The sequence below is a fragment of the Carcharodon carcharias genome, chromosome 17 (genome assembly GCF_017639515.1).
Source record: "Carcharodon carcharias isolate sCarCar2 chromosome 17, sCarCar2.pri, whole genome shotgun sequence".
Taxonomy (NCBI): Eukaryota; Metazoa; Chordata; class Chondrichthyes; order Lamniformes; family Lamnidae; genus Carcharodon; species Carcharodon carcharias.
This window is the reverse complement of record NC_054483.1, coordinates 105076253-105104236: the sequence shown is the minus strand read 5'-3', so window position 1 is coordinate 105104236 and position 27984 is coordinate 105076253. Positions and strand designations below refer to the sequence as shown.

The following is a 27984-nucleotide window of genomic DNA, read 5'->3' as shown; positions in this document are numbered from 1 at the left end:
ATTTTCTTCCCTGTCCCAGCTAGTTCACTAGCAGACCTTCATACCTAATAGACCATGTGGCTATTTATCCTGTGTAGTGTCTTACTAGGCAGATTCGTGAAAGGCTATTCAACTGTTCAGAGGAAACAGGAATCAGAGCCAAACTTCATCCAGTACCCACTTGAAGCAAATCTATGCATAGTGAGTCCAGACCGTACAAGTGTTATCCATGCTACTTGACTACAAAGTACATGAACTAAGCCTGACCCACAGCCGACCCCTACAATTTTCCACCAGCATCAGTGGTATCAAGGTTGGAAAGGTGGCTGTGACTTTCATACTCCCTAGCTCAGAGGCACTTAAGTCAAACCCCTACTGCAACTCAAGCAGGGACAGATCACTGCACAAATCAGAGACACACTCGGCTGCTGATGGCCAGTGTGGCAATGGCAACATTCTGAATCCAAAAAGAATTACTACAATTCCAGTGCCTGCTAGTTTAATCAGTTAGCAAACATTTGATTCATCTTCCTACAAAAACAGTCTGAAGAGTGAAGTTCAGCAAGAAGGACCAAGTTTCATTCATGAAAAAGTGACGGTCACATTAAAGAAAAGGATGGCCAGACAAGGTTCATGGGGAGCATCTCCACGTGGTGAGTACAGAATGGCTTGGATTGTACACACCAGGGATGTCCCATGTTTGACGCCTGTTCTGGGCCAAAAAAAAACAGCTCAGCCCATGCAACATGGGAGCTCAGCTCCTCTGGCCTAGAAAGAGGGGAAAGCTATCACTGTGGAGTTAACAGACACAATCAGCTCTTGACCCACTGTCCACTGAAGGCTATTTAAACAAAAATCGCTCTTGGGATGTGGGCATCACTGACGAAGCCAACATTATTACCCATCCTTAGTCACCCAGAGAAGGTGCTTTAATACAGGTTAGGACCTCTCTGGAGGACAGTTAAATCAATTCCACTGGAGTGGGATGGAAATCACATGTAGATCCTCCCTGGTTAGGGATGACAGGTTTCCTTCCCTAAGCAAAATCAGTGGATCAGTTGGGTCTTTCATGACAATCCGCCAGTTTCATGGCCATTTTACTGAAATTTCTATGATTCCAAGAAAGGTTATGACACAGGAAGCCATTTGGCCCATCACATTCATGCTGGCCAAAAATACCCGCTTCCAACAGTCTGTAGCCCAGTAGGTAATAGCACTTCAAGTGCACATCCCACTATTTTTAAATGCGATGAGGGCTTCTGCCACTGTCACCTTTCAAGCAGAGATTGTGTGAAAGTACTCAATACCCCCGTTCTTCTAACCAATTACTTTAAATCTATACCCCTGGTTATTGACTTACATGCTAAAGCAAATAGATGGTTCCTTTCCACTCTAAGGCCCTCATATTTCTATGCTATTTTTCACTTGTTCACAGGATGTGGACATCACTGGCTAGGACAACATTTATTGCCCATCCCTAATTGCCCTTGAGAAGGTGATGGTGAGCTGCCTTCTTGAACCATTGCAGACCATGTGGTGTAGGTACACCCACAGAGCTGTTAGGGAGCCAGGATTTTGGCCCAGTTACAGTGAAGCAGCAGCGATATTTCCAAGTCAGGATGGTGTGGGGCTTGGAGGGAAGGTTGCAGTTTGTGCTGTTCCCACACATCTGCTGCCCTTGTCCTTCTAGGTGGTAGAGGTCATGGCTTTGGAAGGTGCTGTCAAAGGAGATTTTGAGAGTTGCTGCAGGGCATCTTGCAGATGGTACACACTACTGCCACTGTGTCGGCTGTGGAGGGAGCTCATGTTTAAGATGGTGCATGGCGTGCCACTTATGTGGGCTACTTTGTCCTGGTTGGAGTCGAGCTTAAGTGTTATTGGAGCTGCACTCATCCAGGCAAGCAGAGAGCATTCCATCACACTCCTAGCTTGTGCGTGGTAGATAGTGAACAGGCTGTGCGGAATCAGGTGATGAATTACTGACTACAGAATTCCCAGCCTCTGACCTGTTCTTGTAGCCACAGTATTTATATGGCTAGTCCAGTTCAGTTTCTGGTCAATGGTCAGGATTTCGATTGTGGGGGATTCAGTGATGGTAATGCCATTGAGTGGCAAAGGGGGATGGTTAGGTTCTCTCTTGTTGAAGGTGGTCATGGCACTTTCATGGTGTAAATGCTACTTGCCACTTATCAGTCCAAATCTTAATGTTGTCCAGGTCCTGCTGCATACGGACACATTGCTTCAGTATGTATGTTGTCGCAAATGGTGAACATTGTGCAAACATCAGCAAACATCCCACTTTTGACAGAGGGCAGGTCATTATTGAAGCAGCTGGAGATGGTTGGGCCTAGGACACTACCTGCAGCGATGTTCTGGGATGGAGATGATTGACCTCCAACAACCACAGCCATCTTCTTTTGTACTAGGTATCACTCCAACCATTGGAGCGTTTTCCCCAATTCCCACTGACTCCAGTTTAGCTAGGGCTCCTTGATGCCACTCAGTCAAATGCTGCCTCGATGTCAAGAGCAGTCATTCTCACCAAGTTTAGCTCTTTTGTCCATATTTGAACCAAATCTGTAAGGAGATCAGGAATTAGATGACCCTGGCAGAACCCAAACTGGGCATCAGTGAGCAGGTCATTGCTGAGTAAATGCTGATTTAAAGCACTCCCCACAACACTTTCCATCACTTTGCTGATGATTGAGAATAGACTGATGGGACAGTAATTGGCCAGGTTGGATTTGTCCCAGGACATACCTGGCGAATTTTCCACATTGTTGGGTAGATTTCGTGCTGTAGCTGTACTGGAATAGCTTGACTAGGGATATGGCTAGTTCTTGAACACAAGTCTTCAGTACTATTGCCAGAATGTTGTCAGGGCCCATAGCCTTTGCAGTGTCCAATGTCTTCAGCTATTTTGATAACACATGGAGTGAATCGAATTGACTGAAGACTGACATCTGTGATGTTGGGGACATCGGGAAGCAGCAGACATTAATCATCCACCCAGTACTTCTGACTGGAGATGGCTGCAAATGGTGTCAGCCTTGTCTTTTGCACTGATGTGTCGGGCTCCCCCATCATTGAGGATGGGATATTTGTAGAGCTTCCTCCTCCAGTTGGTTGTTTAAATGTCCACCAACATTCACAACTCGACATGGCAGGATGACAGAGCTTTCATCTGATCCTTTGGTTGTGTGATCGCTTAGTTCTGGCCATCCCATGCTACTTACGGTGTTAGCATGCAAGTAGTCCTATGTTGTTGCTTCACCAGGTTGACACCTCATTTTTAGGTATGCCTGGTGCTGCTCCTGGCGTGCCCTCCTGCACTCCTCATTTCAGCAGTAGGAGAGTTCCTTGCCCAGGTTTGACAATGCCATGAGGCTTCTTGGGGTCCAGAGTCAATATTGAGGACTCACAGGATAATCCTCTCCCAACTGCAGATTGTGCCATCACCTCTAGTGGGTCTGTCCAGCGGTGGGACAAGACATACCCCAGATGGTGATGGTGGTGTCTGGGACAGTATCTGCATTATCTGATTTTGAGAGTATGACTATATCAGGCTGTTGCTTGAGAAATCTGTGGGACAGCTCTCCCAATTTTGGCACAGGTGTTAGTAAGAACGACTTTGCAGGATGGACACGGCTCGGTTTCCATTGTCATTTCTGGTGCCTAGATCGATGATGGGTGGTCGGTCTGACAGATTCCTTTTAGATTTCGTAGCGGGGTGTTACAATTGAGTGGCTTGTTAGGTCATTTCTGAGGGCTAAGAGTCAACCACATCTGTGTCTGAAGTCACATGTAGGCCAGACCAGGTAAGGATGGCAAATTTCCTTCCCTGAGGGACATTAATGAACGAGGTAGAATTTTACAATAATCAAAAATGGTTTTATGGCCACTATTAAACAGACTAGATTTAATTTTTTAATTCCAGATTTATTAATTGAATTTAAATTCACCAGCTGCCATGGCCATGAACCCATGGACCCTGACCATTAGCCTAGGCCTCTGGATGACTGGTCCAATGACATTGCCACCTCCGTCTTCCCCCTACATCTCAGCCTCCTCTATCACAAAGAAAACAACCCCAGCCTACCCAATTTTTCCTCATGCTTAAATTCTCCATTCCTGGCAATATTCTTGTAAATCTCCTCTGCACCCTCTCCAGTGCAATCACATCTTTCCTGTAACGTGGACATTAGAACTGCACACATTACTCTAGCTATGAGCTAGTGTTTTATACAGTTCTAGCATAACCTCCCTGCTCTTATACACTGTGCCTTGGCTAATAAAGGAGAGTATTCTGTATGCCCGTTTAACCACCTTATGATGCTACTTTGAGGGATTTATGGACATGCAATCCATGGTCCCATTGGTTCCTCCATCTTCTCAGTATCCTGTCGTTTGTATATCACTTGCCTTGTTTGCCCTCCCCAAACGCACTACCCACACTTCTTCAGACTGAATTCCATTTGCCATTTTTCTGCCCATCAGACCAATCCATTGATATTTTCCTGCAGTGTACAATGTTTTCCTCATTATCAACCAAAAGGGCAATTTTTGAATCATCTGCAAACTTTTTAATCATGTCCCCACATGCAACGCTAATCATTTATTTTTATTTCCAGAATCTTTTTAAACAAACTGAGGTCAGATTCTCAATGTGCCATGGTGAGATCTGAATTCATCTTCTCTGGATTAGTGCAGGCCTCTTGATTAGTAATGCAGTAACAACTACCACTCCACCTTACCCCTTATAGCTGGAACATATGAGAGCATGTGACAATGGGCATCACCTGGATTCAGTCCCAATGCCTCACCCACAGAAAGCCATGTTTTCATTATTGCAAACATGAGAAAGGTTCCTGAAGGTCCCACTAATGCAATCCATCCTAGCAAGGGGCTGAAAGGAAGGGACAAGTGTGAGCCATCCCCCATCAATACATGACCAGAGGGCAGCACACGGGTTGAAATATCATCCTAAGCTGACTGTCTTCATGGTTCAGGGGAGCAGAGCAGAGGACCCATGTTGGAGGAAAGAGAAGTGACAAGGTCAAAGAGGGATTGAATCCTTAAATTCACCAATCCAGAGGGATACACTAACTGGGACAAGATCTGCTGCAGCTATATGGAAATTTCAGATTTTAAATACCTTGGAGGGGTTTTAAAAAAGTCAATCTGCACGACCAAAATCTGACCAGATTAGAAACAATCGCTTGGCAGTACAGAGCTTGAATATTGCTGAAGAGACATGTTATCAAAGCTTTTCATCTTGTAGTTATCAGGACAAACACAAGAACACCAAATTTCAAACAATCACAACAATTTATACTACAGGAGAAAAGGGTGATCAGTTGGCAAATCAATGCTGATTGGCTGAGGCATTGCCATGGAGAAAGCAAAGGGGAACCATAAGCTCTTCAAGCTCCTGGGTAATTCAAAAAAGCTGCAAGGCTTGAATATATTCCTTTATTTATACAGGACCGGTCCCTGCATACGAACATATGCTGCTTCTGGCAAGCGTAAATGAGCCATGTTATGAGCTTGACTGATTTATCTTAAATTGATTGTTAGTGTAGTTATTAGCTACACTGTCATTTTTGCATTTGTCCTGATGAGTGCAAGATGGAAAGATTTGCCAACATGTCTCTCTTTTCAGCAATAGGAAAAGGTAGCCAAACCCCATCCTCTCACTAGTCTCCCCAAACTCCCTTGCTCCTGTAACACATTGGGAGCTCCCTCTACACTGGCTTTCTTTGGCAAGGCTGTTATGGCAGATTTTCTTCATGAACCAGCCACATGCAATCCTAGAGGATACAAGCAGCTCCCAGTAGCTCACCTGCCCTCTCATGACGGAAATCTGTTTGGAGAACTGCCCCCGATCAAATCCTGGGTCTTTCTGCAAAGGAAATGGATAATATTTTAATCCTGATATCTCAAACCCAAACACAAGTTTACTGCCAAAGAAATACCCCCCAGCTGGAATTCAAAGCCTACAAGCAAGTCACTGAACAGCAGCAATTAAAATGATCCAGTGCACAATGGATGAGAGGATTGAACTCTGCTGTGAAGCCTCCACAGTTCATTAGCTGTCAATAAACCATGTAGGAAAAGGTTGCAAACAGAAACCAGCAACCAGGGAACCACAGCAAAGGCTATAGGAAAAACAAATTAATACAGCACAGACTTGATGGCAAATAAAGCTCAGCTGCCCCAATTAACATCTTTCACACTTTGGGACTGCTGGCAATAGGCAAGCAGGGTGTAGTTAACGCAGCCCCTCTCCCACCTTGCTGCTGTGATACCAGATTCCACTCACGAATAGGGGGCATTGGATTGTGGCCAACTACATCACTGAAGCTACACATAATTGAAGTTATGTCAGTGCAGACAGGGAAGGACTACCTTTGCTATTCAATGTGCACCGCCAGACTGCCCAAGGATACAAGGGGCAAGGGGTACACAATGAAATGGGCTAATCTCCACCTGTGGGTTTAGGCAATACAGTGCTCTCTTCTCACTCCCCAGACGATTCGAGGTCTATGAACGTCGTACATCGTACCATTACTTAAAAAAGGTGTGAGAAATCGGCCAGAAAATTATAGGTCGGTCAGTCTGACTTCAGTGGTGGGCAAATTATTGTAAACAATTCTGAGACATAGGATAAACTGCCACTTAGAAAGGGTTAGCCAGCATGGTTATGTTAGGGGAAGATCGTGTCTTACTAGCAAAACAGCAAAGGTGGCTCAACCATGGATTACAAAAGAAATTAGGGATAGTATTAAATCCCAAGAGGAGACATATAAAATTACCAGAAAAAGCAGCAAGCCTGAGGATTGGGAGCAGTTTAGAATTCAGCAAAAGTGGACAAAAAGGTTGATCAAGAAGGGAAAAATGGAGTATGAGAGTAAACTTGCAAGTAACATCAAAACTGACTGTAAAACCTTTTATAAATGTGTGAAGAGAAAAAGATTAGCAAAGGCAAACGTAAAGTCAGAAACAGGGCAAATTATGATGAACAAAGAAATGGCAGAAGAATTGAATACATATTTTGGTTCTGCCTTCAGAAGAAAGTACACAAATAGTTTCCAAGAAATGTTAGGGAACCAAGAGTCTACTGGGAGGGAGGAGCTAAAGAAAATCAGTATTACTTAAAAAAAAAATAAAGGGTGCTAGAAAAATTAATGGGGTTAAAGGCTGAAAAATCCCCAGGGCCTGATAATTTACATCCCAGAGCATTAGAGGAAGTGGCCCTGAAAATATTGGATACATTGGTGGCCATCTTCCAAAATTCTATAGACTCTGGAGCAGTTCCGATGGACTGGAGGATGGCAAATGTAACCCCACTATTTAAAAAAGGAGAGAAAAAACAAAATTACAGACCAGTTAGCCTAACAGCAGCAGTGGGGAAAATGCTAGAGTCTATTACAAAAGACGTGGTAACAGAACACTTGGAAAGCATTAACGGGATCAAAGTCAGCATGGGTTTATGAAAGGGAAATCACGCTTAACTAATCTACTGGAGTTTGAGGATGTAACTAGTAGAATAGATAAGGGAGAGCCAGTGGATGTGGTGTATTTGGATTTCAAGAAGGTTTTTGATAAGGTCCCACAAAACAGGCTAGTGGGCAAAATTAAAACAGATGGGATCAGGGGTAATATGCTGGCATGGATTGAGAATTGGTTGACAGACTGGAAACAGACAGTGGGGATAAATGGGTCTTTTTCTGGATGGCAGGAGGTGACTAGTGGTGTACCGCAGGGATCAGTGCTTGAGCCCCAGTTATTCACAATATATATAAGTGACTTGCCTGAGGAAACCAAATGCAATATTTCCAAGTTTGCTGACCACACAAAACTGGGCAGAGTTGTAAGCTGTGCAGGATGCAAGGAGGCTTCAGAGCAATTTAGACAAGTCGTGTGTGTCGGCAAACACATGGCAGATGCAGTATAACGTGGATAAATGTGAAGTTATACACTTCGGTGTGAAAAACATAAAAGCAGAGTACTATTTAAATGGTGATATGTTGGGAAATGTGGATATACAAAGGAATCTGGGTGTCCTTGTACACCAGTCAATGAAAATAAACAGGCAGGCGCAGTAAGCAATTAGGAAGGCAAATGGTATGTTGGCCTTCAGTGCAACAGGATTTGAGTTCAGAAGTAGGGATGTCTTACTGCAGTTATATAAAGGCCTTGGTGAGACCACAACTGGAGTACTGCCTGCAGTTTTGGTCTCCCTACCTAAGAAATGATATACTCACCACAGAGGGGGCGCAGCAAAGGTTCCCTATGCTGATACCGGGGATGGCAAGACTGTCATATGAGGAGAGATTGGCTCAACTGGGCCTATATTCACTAGAGTTTAGAAGAATAAGAGGGGAATCAGATTGAAACATGTAAAATTTTAACAGGGCTAGATAGACTAGAATGCAATGTTTCACCTGACTGGGAGGGGGTCCACAACCAGGGCCACAGTCTCAGGATACAGTGCATGCCATTTAGGACTGAGATTTGGAAAAATTTCTTCACTCAGAGAGCGGTCAACCTGTGTAATTCTCCAACACAGAAGGCTGTAAAAGCCGAGTCACTGCGTATATTCAAGAAAGAAATTGATAATTTTTTGGATATTAGGGGCATCAAGGGGTATGGAGAGAAAGCAGGAATATGGCATAGAGATAGAGGATCAGCCATGATTGTGTTGAATGGCGGAGCAGGCTCACGGGGCCAAATGGCCGACTCCTGCTCCAAGTTACTATGTTTAAATAGAATTTTTTGAGGAAGTAACAAAGAGGATTAATGAGAATAGTGCAGTGGATATTGTCTACATGGATTTCAGTACGGCATCTGACAAGGTCCCACATGGCAGATTGTTCAGGAAAGTTGAGATCTCATGGGATACGGGGAAGGTTGTAGGCTGGATCCAAAATTGGCTCAGCGACGGGAAACAAAGGTAATGGTCGATGGATGTTTTTGCGAATGGTAAATGGTTTCCAAAGGTGTCCCACAGGCTCAGTGTTGGGGCCCTTCCTGTTGTTATATATATTAATGATTTAAACTCAAATGTGGGAGGCGTGATTGGGAAATTTGCAGATGACAAAAATTGGCCGTGTAGTTGATAATGAAGAGGATAACTGTTGACTCCAGAATAGTAATCGATGGTTTGGTGATTGGGCAGAGAAATGGCAAATGGAATTCAATCCGGAAGTGAGAAGCAATGAATTTGGGGAGGGCAAACAAAGCAAGGGAATATTCAATAAATGAGCTATTAAGAGGGGTTGAGGAAGTGGGAGACCTTGGAGTGTGTCCCCATAGGTCCTTGAAAGTGGCAAGACAGGTGGACAAGGTAGTCAAGAAAGCCAATGGAATACTTTCCTTTATTGGGCAAGATATTGAATACAAAAGCAAGGACGTAATGATGGAACTGTATAAACACTAGTTAGGCCACAGCTAGAATTCTGTACACAGTTCTGGTCACCTTGCAGGAAGGACATAATTGCTCTGCATGGTATACGAAGGAGATTTACAAGAATGTTACCAGGGCTTGAAAATTGCAGCTGCTGGGAGACAGAGGCGGCTAAGGGGTAACCTAATTGAGGTGTACAAAATTATGAGGGGCCTAGATAGGGTAGACAGGAAAGACTTGTTTCCCCTAGTTGAGGGGGCAGAGTTAAGGTGATTGGTGGAAGGATTAGAGGGAATATGAGGAAAAACTTTTTCACCCAGATGGTGGGTGCCTAGAATTCACTGCCTAAGTTGGTGGTTGAGGCTGAAATGCTTGACTCATTTAAAAGGTACCTGAATCTGCATCGGAAGTGCTGTAACCTGCAAAGCTATGGACCAGGCGCTGGAAAGTGGGATTAAAATGGGCGGCTAGTTTTTTTTTGTCCAGCACAGACATGATGGGCTGAATGGCCTTTTTCTGCACTGTAACTTTTCTATGGTTCCAAAACAAGGAAATGGGATATTATCTTGTAGGTGACAAAGTTGCACTCAAAAGGTCATCGACATAATGCCAAAACACTGGGAGGCTTGTGAGGGAGGAGTCACGTAAGCCAATGCGATGTTGTCAAAATTGAGACACCTTTTTAATTCATCATAAACTTCCCTTATTACAAGGGCAGACTTACCAACATGCCTCATTCTGGTATTATGCAGTTCAAAACGCACCCTTCAGTTATCTCACTTTGTGCAGAATTGATTACATTACAGGGTTTCCCCCCCGCCGCCCATTCTGCAAATGGGCACTGAAAATTTCAGTATCACACTGGATACCAAAATCAGCACTTTTTAAAGATTCATTCATGGGATGAGTGTTGCTGGCAAGGCCAGCATTTATCACCTATCTCCAAGTCCCCTTAAGGTAACTGAGCCACCCTCTTGTACAGCTGCAGTCAGTGTGGTGTAGGTACATCCACATTGCTGTTAGCTAGACCTATCTTTACTCTCTCTTTTGCTCTACATCTTCCCAAGAAAGTGAGTGCTGCTGAGCTCCTGCACCTTACTCAGCCACAATACACAATAACCGGTTATTCCTCAACAGCCCCACTCCCCAATGAATGGTCCCCTCCACCTCCAATCACGGCAACTGTAAATAATGAAACACAAGTTCATAGTCTGCTGACTGACCCTGAAGAGCTCATAAAGGTCCTCTTCTAAATCTTTTACAAAGTTTGGGTCAGAAATCTTGGGAAGAACTAGATCCTTAATTTCCTGGGAAAATGGTATCTTCGCTTGAGGCAGCCATGCCCAGTAAAAAGGATCTGTAAAAAATAAAAACATTATCTATAAAAGCAACAACTTCCCATTTCCTGCAAGTGTTCCCTTGCATTTAATGATCAGGAGTTCAAGTGACCATGGGAGAGCACCAATATCCAAACAGTCCAATTCTCAGCAGATGCCCACTTATTAGTGATATTGTTAGTGACAGCAGGATCTGTGGTCATCTGCCCCTTCCTTAACCTAGGCCAAAAACTTTAGCAAATTATGGTGACTCTCTCAGCTATTTCCTCATTTACCACTGTCAATATTTTGAGAAACATACTTTTATCCTGTTAACTAACCCTCTTGGTCCTCCTTCAAAACTACTTAAAAGCTACCAAACTTGCAGTCACACTGCATCCAGTGCCACCTCCTTTGACTGATTATGCTCCTTTGGAAAGTTTTAAAAGCACCATTTTTAAAGAACTTATTCACAGGATGTGGGTATCGCTGCCAAACATTTATTGCCCATCCTTACCTACCCTTGAGGTAGTGATGATGACCCACCTTGAGTGGTTTGCTCAGCCATTTCAGTGGGCAGTTAAGGGTCTTAACCACATCGTTGTGGGACTGGAGTCACAAATAGGGTAGACTGGGCAAAGATGATTGATTTCCTTCCCTAAAGGATATCAGTGAACCGGATGGGTTTTAACTGACTCCAGTAGTTTCACGGTCATCATTACTGATATTAGCTTTTTATTCCAAGTTTAATCAACTGAATTTAAATTCCCCAGCTACCATGGTGGAATTTGAACTCAAGTCCCTGGTTCGTTAGCCCAGGTCTCAGGATTTCTAGTCCAGTAACATAACTATGTTATTGTACCTCATGCAAGCTGTTGCTTAATACAGCCTCCTTTTGAATATTCATCTTCAAGGGCAGCTCTTTTAAACCTTCCTCAGTTACTCCCACAGGCTACTTTCACTCTCTGCCATGGGGAAAAACTGAGACAAATACTTCAGCAGATCTGCAGGCAGCCTCGCCATTATTAACTTAAAAACCCCCTCGCTATTCTCCCTTTATGTTTATTGCGTATGATACATTCACGCCCTTTATATCTCACTTACATTTAAATCTGTGCCGAATTTATCCTTTCAGAAAACATTTCCATCCCATGCTCAAAAATTCTATTATCAAAATTACAGAAAGGCTTTGGGATGAAGTCTACCAACTCCAGGAGGAAGCTGTTCAGCCCAGTGTGTCCATCTGGAGCTAGCTCCATACCAGGACCAGCTATTCTAATCCATTTTTCCCAATCTTCCACACACCCTTTAACATTGACCCTCTCCAATAGTTTACTTCATTGCCTTATAATGAAACAAAAGGGGGACCATTTATCGCATCTCAAACATAGCAAAACACGTCACAAATTATTGCATGATGCTGTACTTGACAAAGATGAACTCTGAGCACAGCAAAATTGCAAACGGCAACGAGATGAATGGCAAGTTAAAACATACTTGGTTGAGGGAGGAATGTTGGCCAGGACACTGAAAACTTTGAAAGCACAAAATGAGATTGCAAACATCCACCTGGACAGACAAACATGGTCTCAGTTTATTATCTCACCCGAAGGACCTAGAGGATTAAGATTTGCAGTGTGCGCCGAGAGGAACTCTGGGGGCAATGACTCTGACCTTGAAGAGAGCTAATCTGCAGTGTTACAGGGAAAATGCTGAGGAGCGGGGCTAATTGGATAGCTCTTTCAAAGAGCTGGCACAGGCAAGGCAGGCTGAATGGCCCCCTTCTGTGCTGTCAGATTCTATTAGGCTCCCTCAACACTGTCTGAAATGAGTCAATGTATGAGCTCGAGACCTGGAGTGCTCCTTGAATTCTATATCACTAACTCAAAAGGTCAGAGTGATACCACTGAGCCAAGTCGAAACAACATATAACATGATTACTTGCCCTCAATAGCTGTCTTTGGCAATGCATTCATATTCCAATAATCTACTACATGAAAACTTTCAACATCTCAACTTTGGTCAAATGCTCTCCATTGCAGTCTCAAGGCCACAGCTGACATTTTTCAACCTCTCACATGCCTGTTTGATCAGTTGCCATTTGCAACATTGACTTCAAAACCCCAAATCAAAAATTAAACATGAGCTCTTAAAATCAAAGCATTAAGGAAATTTTGCTTTGTAATATGACTGAATTTCAATACTCACATGCCCGCCATGAGTCTGGGTGTTTCAGAGGGAACGCCAAACCATTGTCTATCGCTGCAATCTTTATTACAGGCTCTTTCACTACAACCCAGTCAGCATCCTGCAATAAAATACACAGACTTTATAAATTCCACATGCCTCTATCTTCACCAGTCCCCTTCAAAGTATGTTACATGATGCAGTATTTTAAATACAAAACTAGTTAAATCCATTCTGATCACTTTTTAAGACAAAGGTTTGACCATAAATAGGCCATGTGCTTCAGTGATAGACAGAACAGCAAGATGTTCCCAAGTTGGACTCCAGGTGTATGTTAAACTGGCTGCTCTCAGACTAAACAATGTTGGAGAGCAGTACAATATGCATCAGTCTCCTGGTTATGGAGAGCAAAGAAAAATCTACTTGGGTTCCCACACCTGATCACTGTCTGGTGGCCACACCCCCAGCCACACAAAGCACAACTATTAGGACATTGGGCAGAAAGGAGGTATACAATGGTCACACCTCCCACCTCAATAGCTCACCGACACATCACCTAGACCCATTCAAGTATGGTCAATTCTGCACTGTGGTGGAGAGGAGGAAATCTGTAAGGCTATAACTGTAGCCATTTCAAATATCCTTGGATAGTTCTAATCTTATGAACCCAACTATATTTTTCTTTTCTACACATGCAAATAGGTAAATGGTATGCCCCAAGATTGTGCTGTGGGGCCTTTGAAAGTCTTTGGTAAGTTGAGCTAATAATACCAAATGTAAAAGCAAGAGAGAAGGTTACCCATGGCAATGATGTAAAGGCCTGTTAGCCAAGCTTAAAAGCGAGGTTTGAAGAAATTGGAAACAGGAAAAGAGACAGTTGAAATTAACTGACTGTAAGATGGCATTCTTCTGTGACCACATTTTATGCAATCTCATTGTTGGCTGAGTATTTAACCCTCAAACATTCAAAAGTTTTTGACTGGTGTTTCAAACTTATTGGTACTCAGATGCAATACTGCAGCCACAATGCCTTTCCACCTGCCGACAATATCTGTAAGTATTATAATGAAGGAAGTAGCTGAGGAGAGATTGAGAGATTAATGAACTGAAAGCTCAAAGAAGGAGGCTGACACACAACGAAATATTCTCCAAAAACAGAACACACAAATCAGCATACAGGTACCTCCACAAAGGAAAGAATGAGGGTCCCCAGTTCCTAAACAGAATCTCCCTGAAGGGAGGACAGACCCCCTCGTTTCATAGCTTTTAGCCTGCCCATATTTGCTGAGGAGTTCATTTTTTTTTTAAAAAAAAGCCACAGTATTTTTCCATTACCATCTAATGCATCCCACCTCCCCTTCTACTTGATATTCACTGGTTTGTCCTGTCTGAATTTCACAAGGATCAAGGTTCAGAAAGGTTCCCCTGGCACTGCTGCTTTATTAGTGAATAATCCTTCTCAAGGGCAACTAGGGATGGGCAATAAATGCTGGCCAGCCAGCGAAGCCTACACCCCCATGAATGAATAAAAAAATCCCCAAATCAACACTGGCATCAACAACAGTAAGGTTATGATCCCAGCTGATGTTACTGCTGGACAAACCTGATCCCAGGGTGGAACCCAGCTTGACAGATCCTAACTTTTATATTTTGTTTAGATACGCGAAGAGTTGCTACTGAACAGAGTCACAGGAGTCAGTTAATGAACTTTTAACAAAAGGATAAAATATTTATTGAACAGGAAAAGATGAACTATATTACAATACTCCTTCACCCACAACCATACCTTTACAGATACATACAGATTTGCAAAGATAACAAGTTACAAAAGCTATCTTATACTCTCATGTTCACAATTCATGTATACAATTCATGTAAACCAACAGGCAACCTGTCAGACACACCACGCTCTGAAACCAAGTGTCAGGTGCCACCCCAGACAGATGCTATAGATCTCTCAAGTCCCCCCAGGCGCTTGTTACACCATGAGCCAACCGGACTCACTGAATTCCATCTTTCACACGAGGGTCCCCAATCTCCACTCTCCAAGACCTCGCTTTGGAATTGTGCCCCAAACCAACACTTTTTCTCACACGCCTTCTGCAAGGGTTCACCTCCAGGGTTTCAAAACTCTCCTTCTGATGGTCCTCTCCCCTTGGTCACCACATGCATTCAAGCTGTCTTCCACACACACACACACACTCGCACTGACTCAGCTGTCAACAGTACACCACTTCTTCACATGCCCATAGCGAAGAGTTACAGGCCTTCAGCTGTCTCTTTGGATCTTCAGACTTCTCACAAGCCTATATCGCTTTGAATCTGCTTCCTGCAGCTTTCGTCTCTTTAAGCTTGAAGCCTTCCTCTGCTCCTCACTCTTCACTTAACAGGACCTTTTCCAGGTTCTTGTCCTTCCTTTGGTTAGGTGGTTTTCTTGGTACTTTCTCCTCTTTCTGCTTCACACCTTGGCCTTGGGACCTTTCAGTTCTTTTGGGAAGTCTGCTCTCACTCCGCAGTTCCCTCTCCCAGTATCTAGTCTCCCTGGAATCCTGGCTTCAGCTTTAGTTGGGACTTGCTATCTGCCCTTCTGCTCCAGTTTCACCCTGGCAGTTGTTTTCAATTGAACTCAAAATGTTTTCGCTTTAGTGTGTTTGTGTGGGTCTCCCTCTCTGGACCCCCGTTGCTAGGCAACAGCAGTTTTTTTCTACTCGTTTGCCTTAACTTCTCTTCCACAGTCATAAGACTCATTAGAAATGCAGGTATACAAAGAGCCGTAGACCTGCTTTCTCTACTCAAAAATGGAACTAGATCCCAGGTTTTACCTTTTAACCCACAAATAGAACAAAATATAAACTTAAACTTAAAGATATAATAAATTCCTAATATACAAATACACATATAACTTACCTAAACTATCACTATTTCCTAACAATATCCACTCGTTAAAGGGAACGTGGATTGAAAGGTATGCATCAAGCATTTTTCCATATTATGGACTTATATGGTCAACAGGAGGCAAAAAATAAAAACAGAAAATGCTGGAAAACTCAGGTCTGGCAGCATCTGTGGGGAGAGATACAGAGTTAACGTTTCGAGTCTGTACGACTTCTTCAGAACTACAGAGAAGCAGAAACGTGATGGATTTTATTCTGTTTAAGAGTGGGAGGAGCAGGTGGAACAAGATAGGTGGTCAGGGATAGGTAACAGCTCAGGAGAGAATGACAAAGATGTCATGGACACAAGAGAAAGGGAGTGCTGACAGTAGTGGTAAAGAGTAAAGAAGGTGCCAATAGTAGCATAAAGGTAAGATAGCAGAAGGCGTCAGCACTCTGCAAAAGTAAAACATAAAAAGTGACAGGTGGCTCAGTGGGGGGAGGGGGGTTTGGGGGAGAAGGATAAGAAATGAACAAATTAAAAGAGTAAATAAAAATTAGATTTAAAAAGGGGTCAAGATGGAGGAGAAAGTTCATGGTCTGAAGTTGTTGAACTTAATGTTAAACCCGGAAGGCTGTAAGGTGCCTAATTGGAAGATGAGGCGCTGTTCTTCCAGTTTACATTGAGTTTCACTGGAACATTGCAGCAGGCCAAGGACAGACACGTTTTGCTTTCACACAGCACTGACCCTTGTCCTGCTATTAATACCTTCTGCTATCTTACCTTTATGCCACTATCAGCAACTTCTTTGCTCTTTACCACTATCATTAACACTCCCTTTGTCTTGTGTCCATGACATCTTTGACAATCCCTCCTTAGCTGTAACCTATCCCTCATCTTCTATCTCGTTCCACCTGCTCCGCCCGCTCATAAACAGTATAAAATCCATCACAGTTCAACTTTCCTTTAGCTCTAAAGAAGTCATATGGACTTGAAGCATTAACTGTTTCTCTCTCCACAGATGCTGCCAGACCTCAGTCAGAGTTATATAGCACAGAAACAGGCCCTTGGGCCTATTGTGTCCTTGCCAGCCATCAAGCACCTATCTATTCTAACCAAATTTTCCAGCCCGTAGTCCTGCTGAGTTTTTCCAGCATTTTCTGTTTTTATTTCAGATTTCCAACATCCGCAATATTATGCTTTGATATGAGAAACAAAAAAAAAACTGGTTCCAAATGTTTCAGACAAAAATCAATTCTACTCACCTTTGAACCAGCACTATCCATAGGACAGTCGTATTTGATCAACCAATTATCATTACCTCGATCTATGAAAAGAATGAATTTGTGATGAAATATTTGCTTATCAGCCCCCCCCACCCATCCCCAAGGGTCCCACCACCACCACAATTTTCACTTTATTCCCTTCCCCTCCTAAACTCCATCACAGACACAGAGGCCAATTGAACTGACTCACCCAAACAGAGGTCAATCAGCTCAGCACAAAACACACCAAATCGAGGGCTTCCATGGTTTGTCTGACCCAGTATTATACTGCGCTCTGAAATTTACCCGCTGAGCTATTTGGAGAAAGATTTTTCTTTTTTGGGCCGAGGAGAAAGCTTCTAGGTGCTTTCTTCATTGTCGATATCATACTTTCTCATGCCAGAGTCCGACGCATTTACATACAGGGTCTCAGTACAGGTCCCTGGGGGTGAACACTACTATCCACAATAGTGCAATCTATTGACATGTACCAATTTACTCCTAATCACCTTTCTGTCTCCTAATCATCTCTCTGCTCATTGAAACATATTGGTCAACACCATTTGCCCAAGTCTTTACCAAGAAGGAAACAGATAGCTTACTTGATCTGGAAAGGGAGCTAGAGGAAGCTGCAGAGGTAAGGTTCACATTACTACCAGCCCAGCTCTGCAGCCTTAAAGTGAATAAATCTTAAGGACCGGATGAGATACATTCGAGAATTTTTAAGGAAACGAGGAAAGGAATTGCAGGAGCTCTGACACAAATCATTGAATACTGAAGAGGTGCCTTGGGGATGGAGAAAGGCAAGTGTTATTCTTATTTTTAAAAAGGGCACAAAAGGTCCTTAGAAACCATTTAATGTTCACAGAGATAAAAACAAAAAACTGCAGATGCTGGAAATCCAAAACAAAAACAGAATTACCTGGAAAAACTCAGCAGGTCTGGCAGCATCGGTGGAGAAGAAAAGAGTTGACGTTTCGAGTCCTCATGACCCTTCAACAGAACTCATTCAACACAACTCAGTTCTGTTGAACGGTCATGAGGTCTCGAAACGTCAACTCTTTTCTTCTCCACTGATGCTACCAAACCTGCTGAGTTTTTCCAGGTAATTCTGTTTTTGTTTTGCATTTAATGTTCACTATGGGTAAAGATATGGAAAGCCTTATTAAAGATAAGATGGCAGCTTGTCAGGACTGCATCCCAAGCCTCAGCAGAGTGGGTCCAATGGCTGCAGAGGAGCCCAATTTCTCAGGGGAACCCTAGGACAGATATCAGACCCTTCACTGAAAGGGGCAAAGCATTTGTTAAGCAGCCACCATATATGTCTCGAGGTCAGTATGGTGGGCATCCTTGGGGCACAGGGAACAGCTCTGTGGAAATGGTCAATCGCGCCCCTCGGCTTCCCCAAATTGCTATCTGGAAAACGTTGAGATCTCTCAGATGCTGGCCAACCTGCTAGCACTTCGCATTTTCCGATTCAGGCTGAATTTTTTTAAAAATTCATTTATGTGATGTGGCCATCACTAGCTAGGCCAGCATTTATTGCCCATCCCTATTTGCCCTTGATGGGGAGGTGGTGAGCTGCCTTCTTGAACTGCTGCAGTCCATGTGGTGTATGTTTTGACCCAGCAACAGTGAAGGAACGCTGATATATTTCCAAGTCAGTCTGGTGAGTGGCTTGGAGGGGAACTTGCAGGTGGTGGTGTTCCCATGTGTCTGCTGCTCTTGACCTTCTACATGGCAGCAGTTGTGGGTTTGGAAGGTGCTGTCTCAGGAGCCTTGGTGAGTTTCTTCAGTGCAACTTATAGATGGTACACACTGCTGCTATGTGTATTGGCGATGGGGGGGGAGGGTGAATATTTGTGGATGGGGTGCCAACCAAGCAGGTTACTTTGTCCTGGATGGTGTCAAACTTCGAGTGTTGTTGGAGCTGCACTCATCCAGGCAAGTGGAGGATATTCCATCACATTCCTAATTTGTGCCTTTAGATGATGGACAGGCTTTGGGGAGTCAGGTGGTGAGTTAGTCGCTGCAGGATTCCTAGTCTTGACCTGCCCTTGTAGCCAGTGTTTATATGGCTAGTCCAGTTCAATTTCTGGTCAATGGCAACACCCAGGGTGTTGATAGTGGGGGATTCAGCAATGGTAATGCCACTAACCCTCCCGTCCGATCTACAAGTATTTCCAAGGCCTCTTAAAAAAAAAATTCAGCATGATTTGTGTGGGGGGATATTAATCAAATACAGTGAGTCCAATGCAGCCCAGCGTAGCAGGAGAATGTTCCCTGTGTCTATGGCTGCATAGGAGAGGCAGCCTCAAAGGTCTAATGGGTGAGAAAAGAACAAAACTGCCAAACACACTCAGACAGGCTAAGTGCTGCCTAGACATATGTGCACATGCACAAACACACACACCCTCGACACGTCTAGCAAGGTGTTAATGCCATCAGAAGAGAGGAAATTGGCAAAAGTCACGCAATACTGGCCTGTGTTCCTGATGATGTAATCCAGAACCACAAGCCGCTCGAACTGCAATTGCAGCTGCAATTTGGTCTTGTCAGGTAAAGGCTCTGCTTCAAACCTCCGCAACCAATAATCTGCATCTTTATAACCTTCTACAAACAACTGGAAGGAACCAACCTAGAAAAGGAGAGGGAAAAGCAGAAGTTTTTTTTTATCCCATTTATAAGCTGGACAATTTCTTTCAGTGATCACACCAGCAACTTGTTGTAGTTATCTATTAGAAAATAATTCCATCCTACACCAGTTTTGGAGAAGATGCAAAAAAAATATTTATTGGAATGACAACAAAACAGAGTTTATACTCAAAGGAAAGACCACACAACTTCAAGGTCTTATCTAGCGGAAAAAGATGGATAAAATGAAAGAGTTTGATAGGATAGCATTACAAGAATGTGCCTTTTTTTGTTAAAGAAAACTTCTAATTCTTGTTCCTGGCCAGATTTGGAAAAAAAAGTAAAACTGAATGGAGGACTGCCAGCCAGCTACAATATACAAACTTGCATTCCATCAAGTGGGATGCAAAGGAACACTGGGGAGCATGAAAGTCGCCATCTTCTGTGGCTTTCCACTTTCCAAAAACTTTTCAAAGGTTCCTGAGGTGAGCTATCAAGATGAAATTACCAGTCCAAAAAAACAATGACTGCAGCAGACAGGGGTTAATTCAATTCCTATGGAATATACAGCTAATAGGATACTTTAAAAAATGCTTACCAAGCCAGAGAGATCAGAATGCTATACTGAAAACAAGTTGAAGCTGTTTTGCACTCTCGGTCTCCAAAGTATTATGCCCAGATTTGCAAAGTAAACATCTTAAGAGAAATCTACTGCAAACAGGGATCTTGTAGGAATAAAAGATGGAAATATGCTCCATACAACTATACTCAGGAAGACAACTGAACAAAATGGCCACAACGTGGAAACACTGCATTGCGACAGCCCAAAGGACAGCTAATCATATACTTGTTTGTTTTATCTTCATTCAAGAAATGTAAAAAAAAAAATCTTAAACTATCCTCTTATCCTACCATCTGTACTAGTGCATGTGTGGGGGCCCAAGGAATGTGAGACACATGAATGGATGATAGTTGTGAATATTTCCAGGTTAACAGGTCCATGCCTACATTTATGTTCTCCACAAATCTAATCCCACCACTCTTTCTCACCTCATCAACATATCCTTCAATTCCACATGCGTTTATCTAGCTTCGCTAGATAAAATACATTTTTCATATGGGAAATAGCTTCGATAAACTTATCTTGCTCTTTAAACACAGAAAACCTGTTTAATTTTTTATAATCTGAAAGCATAAATAATGGGACTCCAGCAGTATTGGCAAAACACATCTCCAAATTCACAAAAAAAGAACCAGTTATGGTCAGGCCTAGAGTGGCAGAATAGGGATGTCATTTCACCCCTCCTCATGTGGTCATAGCAATAGATTTAGAAAAGATGCATAAACAGAAAATTCTGGAAAAGCTCAGAAAGTCTGGCAGCATCTGTGGAAATGTGGGTCTTCACAGATGCTGCCAGACTTGCGGAGTTTTCCCAGCATATTCTGTTTTTATTTCAGACTTCCCAGCGTCTGCAATATCACGCTTTTATTTTATAGGAAAGATGTTTCCATCTGCAAGCGAGACCACAACTAGAGGCCACAAATATTTTAACTAACAAATCCAATAGGGAATTTGGGAGAAACATTTTTACCCAGAGAGCAGTTGGAATGTGGAACTCGCTGCCACAGGGACTGGTTGAAATGTAGAACATAGATGCATTTAAGGCAAAGCTAGATAAACGCATGTGGAATTGAAGGATATGTTGATGAGGTGAGAAAGAGTGGTGGGATTAGATTTGTGGAGAACATAAATGTAGGCATGGACCTGTTAACCTGGAAATATTAACAACACAGTAGCAAGCCTACATAACATCATGAGCAGGTGCTGGGGGGTTCAAACACCCCAGTAACACCTGTTAGAGTCACAGAAATGTCCTTTAAGGAGACCACTAAGATAATAACTGATATGATAAATGAATGAGTAGTTTGATTAAACTAGTGCAGTTAAAATAAAGCAAAAGGCCAGAAGTAGCCATTAATCATTAAATTGGAATGTCAGCACCAGTGTTCATCAGACACTATGCGCTGCAGCAATCACCCCAAGTATACTGCTGAAAACTGCATGCTCCCTCTCCAAGGCCATCCTGGGAATGGAGAAAACTGCAGGAAAGAGGCAGACAGCCAGAGACGTCCCCCACAGATGAACTGTGGGCCCTGGAAATGTTGTGGAACTTCTAGACCAACTGGCTGCCAACCCACCCATCATCATGTAATTTCTAAGCAGCTGTGAAGGGCAGAGGCATCGAAGTATCACATTCACACAGACAAGTATAGAGATTTAGAACTTTAGGGATGTGTAACAATTCAGTACCTCTTTAATATCAAGGAGCGGATGATGAAAAGTCACAGCAATTAGCCAAGCATGTATAGATCAGGAAAGCTGCAGTTTCCAACCCTGGTCTATGTTAGGTTATGGCAGCTGGAACAGCAGAAGAACTGTTACTGTGCCCTGCCATTTGGAAATGCTGAATAGATGGGTGGATAAATGGATGTTGGGGGCAGGGGGGTGGTGGTTTAAGAAAGAGAGTAAGTCAGGTTTCCCACAACCCCTGCTGAAATCTGTGTACATGAACATCAAGTGAGGATACACACAATGGGACGGCTGGTCAAAGGTCACTGGGCTCACACCAAAAATAACTTGGGCAATACAACAATAAATGTCTAATCGGCTACGCCTTTAATGGAGTAAATTGTCCCAAGCCACTTCACAGGAGCGTTACCAAACAAAACTTGGCATCAAGTCAAATATGATCTTATTTGGGGAAAGCTTGGACAAAGAAAGGTTTTAAGGAGCTTCTTTAAGGAGGGAAGGAATGTAGAAGGGTGGAGAATTTTAGGGATAGAATTCCAGAGCTTGGGGCCCAGGTAGTTGAAAACACAACAATGTGCATATATATCATATCCTTAACATAGAAAAATGTCCCAAGGTGCATAACAAAGATATTGGCCGAGGCACAGATAGAGACATCAGGATAGGTGGCCAAAAACCTGAGATGAGGGAGCGTGGCCATGGAGGGATTTGAAAACATGAAATTAAAAATTGAGGCATTGTTGGACCCTGATGCCAATGTAGGTCAGTGAGCACTGGGGTGGATTGGAACAAGACAATGTGCTGAAGGACACCTAGTACCATTCCACTGCCCTCCTAGGAGAAGTCATGCCTAAAGGAGAGACAGGGAGAAAAACATTGAAAAAAATTCACCCCCTCACTCAGTGGAGGGAAAAAAAATGTCAAAAGTCAGGATACAAGATGACGACACCCAGTAGAAGCTGGTACCTTGGGAGGTAGACCAATCCGGTGAAACCGCTGTCCAACTTTTGGCACTTTCTCAAGAGCCAGTTTCTTCCCCCGTGATTTCACTCGATCGATTGCACTGTAGTTAAAAGTCTCACTTGCTAAATGCACTACCTGGAGAGGGAGAATCAGAGTTAATAAAGACAAATAGGTGGTCTGGACTCATACAGTATAGCTCAAGGGGTTTTAACACAGTTCTTAGTCCAGTTTTGGGAATGCCCTATGAAGGGTACAAACTTTGAGTGATCAGAATATGCTGATGCCACTTTTTTTTGCTGAACATCAAGTCTCATACCATCTGTGGCAAGGACAGAAAGTTGCATCTTTGCAGAGTTTGAGAGATGGGAGAGTTGAAAGTAAATTACCTGATGATTGTTACCATGTAAAGCAAGAGCACATTTGCACTCCTGAGCAAAGTTGCAGCTTCAAACACCCCCCGGGCCTTTGCTCAGCTACCACACTGACCATGTTGGGATTGTACATCATTCAACTTCCTTTTCTTCTTAAGCAGAAACAAAATTCCCACACAAGAACTTCCAATCAAATCTTTATGGCAGAAAATGCCCCAACGCATGCAGACAAAACAGACAGAAAACCAAAGGAGGAGCAGAATCAAAGGTTTTGATTAAGAGATAGCATTTAAGAGTGTTTTGAAGGAGGGAAGGAAAGGGAAAGGAATTTGAGGAACCAGTTCCAGAGGACGGGACCTATGTGACTGAAGATATACCTGATGGTGGTGAGGTAAATGGGAAAACACAAGGCCAGAATCAGAGGCTTTGTACGGGTGGAAAGTTCACACTATCGGTCAGGGGTGTGGCCATATAGGATCAAGTCAAAGTACCCTACTGAAACTCAAGTATCTGTTCAGCTGTTTCGCTTCCCATTGGAAATGTCGAGGCTCTACTTGACAACAGTAACAAGACTGATTCTGGGTCACCACATGGGGTTGATGGACACAAACCCATATAACCAACAGCACTGCTGGTCACAGCCACTTACCAACTGATAGAGCTAGGTGATTTGACAAACACTCAGTAACACTCTACATAAAGACAACCAAACTCAGTCCCAAGACACAGGTCCCCTATAAAGTAGCACCCAGTCCACCTGCTTGATCTATTCTGTAGCTCATCCTGATCATTCAGTGGATAAAAGCCCCCTCTGGTGTGGTGTCTAGCTGTAGAGGCCAACAATGCTCAAGGTTCCACAACTGATCACGTGGGATGTAAATCATTAGGGTTGATTTCCTCAAATGATCGCATATGGCATCTTGTGCAAGAGTAGGACCAGACTGAACTGTGAAGTCAAAGACCCTGTAGACATTGCCACAAGACTGCTGTCACCAGCTATGGAACTGTACTTCAGGCACAGGTCTAAGCTTTGAGGAAGAGGGCAAAGAGAGAAAAAGTAGAGTTCACTGTCCTACCTTAGTCCTCGGTACTATGTTAAGCCCCAATTTCTGGTCCACTAGGCTGGCCCCAGCCTCCGAGAGATAGCCCTGATTGAGGACGAGACAGTCTCTGCCAAAGCAGCACGGACAACATAACTTCTGCAGCCACTTAGTCCATTTCGGGTTCAGGTGACCATAAGGTTCCTCATTTTTAGGTTTAAAAACACCTATAAATTTCTGGGCGGATGAAGAAATAGAATTAGTCCCATTAGTGTCATCAATATTTAAACAGCTTTACTCAAGGCAAAAGCAATCCTTTAGATCAAAGTGGTTTCGAAGGAGCTGATGTTGATGACAGCATACACATGTTAACTAGTGTTGCGATCCCCATAGAGACCGATAACTTCTAAGAGGATACCTAAACTTCCAGTAGGATAAAAGCAAAATACTGCGTATTCTGGAAATCTGAAACAAAAAACAGAAAATGCTGGAAAAACTCAGCTGGTCTAACAGCATCTGTGGAGGGAAAGAGATAGTTAACGTTTCAAGTCCGTTACTTCTTCAGAGCTAAAGAGAAGTAAAAATGTGAAGAAATTTATTTTGCTTAAGGGGGGCGGTGGAGCAGGTGAAGCTGGATTGAAGGCCAGCGATAGGTGGAGGCAAAGGAGAGGTTGACAAAGGTGTCATGAGCAAAAGGACAAAGGGGTGTTAATGGTAGTGGTGCTGGCTAAGGGAGGTGCTGATGGTGGCATTAAGGTCAGAAAGTAGAATGTGTTAATAGCCGGGCAAGGGTAAGCACTCTGGAAAGAACAACGTGAACAAATGACAGATGGCCCTAGTGGGGGTTGCGGTGGGGCGGGGGGGAAAAGGGGACAGTGGTCAGAAAAAAATATAAAATAGAATAAAGGGTGGGAATAAAACAATGAATAAAAATGAAAATAAATAAAAAATATAAATAAAAATAAGTGGATAAAAAATAAAAATGAATATTGAATAAAAGGGGGTAAGAAAGGGGTGAGGATGGAGAGAGTTCACGCTCTGAAGTTGTTGAATTCAACAGTAAGTCTGGAAGGCTGTAAAGTGCCTGATCGGAAGATGAGGTGCTGTTCCTTCAGTTTGCTTTGAGCTTCACTGGAACATCGCAGCAGGCTAAGGACAGACATATGGGCATGAGAGCAGGATGGTGTGTTGAAATGGCAAGCGACAGGAAGGTCTGGATCATGACTGCAGACAGACTGAAGGTGTTCCACAAAGTGGTCATCCAGTCTGCGTTTGGTCTCTCTACACTCCAGTGTAGAGGAGACCGCATTGGGAGCAGTGAATGCAGTAGACTAAATTGAAGGAGGTGCAAGTGAAGCACTGCTTCACCTGAAAGGAGTGTTTGGGCCCTTGGATAATGAGGAGGGAAAGGGGCAGGTGTTGCACCTTCTGCAATTGCATAGAGGGTGCCGTTGGAGGGGCTGTGAAGAGAAAATGTGTTTGGTGGTGACATCATGCTGGAGTTGGCGGAAGATGATCCTTTGAATGCTGTTAGACTTGCTCAGATGCTGTTAGGCCTGCTGAGTTTTTCCAGCTTTTTTTTGTTTTGGTTTCTCAACTTCCAATGACTGGCTGAAAGGATCACAGGAATAGATTTCAAGTTTTAAGACTATTAGTATAACAAACCAAAAGCAACAACTAAACACTATTCAGTAGACAACTTATACTCTAAACTAGAGGAGAGAAATTCCCTATTTAACTTTTACCATGATCAAAAATCCCACACCATGGTAATACTTACCCTGTCCCTTAAGTGGGCATATTATTCTCCCAGAAGCAGGCCAGTTATTCTCAGTTTGCTGGCTTGCTTCCTTTTTCCTTTCCCACCTGGGTAACTTTAATTCTAGAACTGACTCTCACTGAGGGTTTCACTGGAGATTCCATCTAGCCCAAGCTAGATCAATCATCCAGACTGCTTTAAATCCTCACAAATTGAGTCTCTTCAATTTGAGCACAAGCTCCCATTGTGTTCTGTGTGGTGATCAACAGTCAGAATTTTTTCTGCTTTGGGCGCAGGACTGACTGCCTCAATCTCCTTCTCTTCACTTCAGATGGCAGCAAACTGACTTTTGTCTGTGAAGTTCTGTGATATCTTAGGAAACACACAACTATAGTTATTTTTATTGACTTTTCCCCACATCACCATGGGCCTTGTACCCAGGTAGAAAGCCTAATTAACTATCCTCTTGACTCCTAATTCCATTCTATCTTGAAATTAAATAGTTTAAAGTAGAGCCTTTTATAAAACCTAACATTCCTAATATCTCCTTACAAGATTTGGAGGCTAATTCTGTCCATAGGCAGCACAACTGCTCTTAACATTGTCTACAGGTGTGAACATCTTGCACCTTCTTTCCATTAAGTCAAGCAGCACCCCCACAACATCCCAACCCCACCATAACAGCCAAACTACGCAGGCTTGTCATCAGGCATAACTTGAACACATGACCCACTTCATTACTCCTTTTAACCTGAAATTAAAGACAGTCCCAAAACAATTTTACAAACTTTGTATTCTTAACAACAGCAAGATTACCAAATTAAACCTCCTCCTACATTGCCCAGTATGCTATGGTCCCATCAGAAAGTGAGATAACATCGAGTGAGCTAACATTCTGAACTAGTCACCCTTCTGGCCTCAAGACTGCTATTTTTTTTCTTTGTTCATGGGATGTGGGCATCGCTGGCTATGCCAGCACTTTTTGCCCATCCCTAAATGCCCTCTGAACAAGGGCAATTAAGAGTCAACCACATGGTTCTGGAATCACATTCAGGCCAGACCAGGTGAGGACAGCAGATTTCCTTCCCTAAAGGACATTAGTGAACCGGATGGGTTTTTTACGACAATTGGCAATGGCTTTGTGGTCATCATCAGACTTTTAATTCCAGATTTTTATTGAATTCAAATTTCACCAGAACCCGGGTCCCCAGAGCATTAACCTTGGTCTCTGAAAACAACAGTCCAGTGACAATATCGCTATGCCATCACCTCCCCACCAGGTTCACTGTGGACCCACTCCTACGTGGAGTGGGGACAACAATCACAAGATAAAGTAAGTACAAGACTTTGGTCCCAGCCAGGGCTATATTTACACGGTTGTGTCAGGGCCTCACCCACTGCACCACCCATTTCTCCTGTAAAAATTGGTCTTGCAAAAAGCATCACGAGCTTTGCAAACGAGCTTGGCAACCATCACATTTTGGAATCCACTCATACACAGATGAGCAGTGTTCTCATCCCTGATGTGCTGAACGCACAATCTCAGTCCAGCAATCTAGTGTTAAACCAAACCCAGTTTCCATTCATTATTCCAAATATGTAAAGATCACAAGATACACAGATGAGACAGCCCATTCCAGGCTCATCTGTTCAAATTAGTTCAGCCATTTCTGAAATGATCAAATAATAAAATGATTCCAGTGGTTCCTCCAATTCCCCCACCTTAATTTCAGGAGCAGATAACCACTGTCAGAGCAAAATACACCATTTAGCAGTTTGAACCAATGTCCTTTGTCCTGTCACAGTTCGACTAGAAATGGTACAATGGATTTACACTTAGTGCACCATAAAAGCCCTCAGTTGGGTTCAAGTCCAG

General features: G+C 43.2%; 1 protein-coding gene across 1 annotated transcript in view; it reads right to left on the bottom strand.

The window, feature by feature from the left end:
• The window catches only part of pi4k2a (phosphatidylinositol 4-kinase type 2 alpha), a 48908-nt gene that overhangs the window by 4605 nt on the left and 16319 nt on the right, over positions 1-27984 (bottom strand). Inside the window, exons 2-8 of the mRNA XM_041210278.1 lie at positions 24386-24586; positions 22942-23073; positions 19515-19668; positions 17031-17092; positions 12913-13012; positions 10612-10745; positions 5822-5881 (exon numbers count right to left, since the gene is read on the bottom strand). Coding sequence (XP_041066212.1) covers positions 5822-5881; positions 10612-10745; positions 12913-13012; positions 17031-17092; positions 19515-19668; positions 22942-23073; positions 24386-24586 — 843 coding nt within the window. The remainder of the gene's footprint in view (positions 1-5821; positions 5882-10611; positions 10746-12912; positions 13013-17030; positions 17093-19514; positions 19669-22941; positions 23074-24385; positions 24587-27984) is intronic.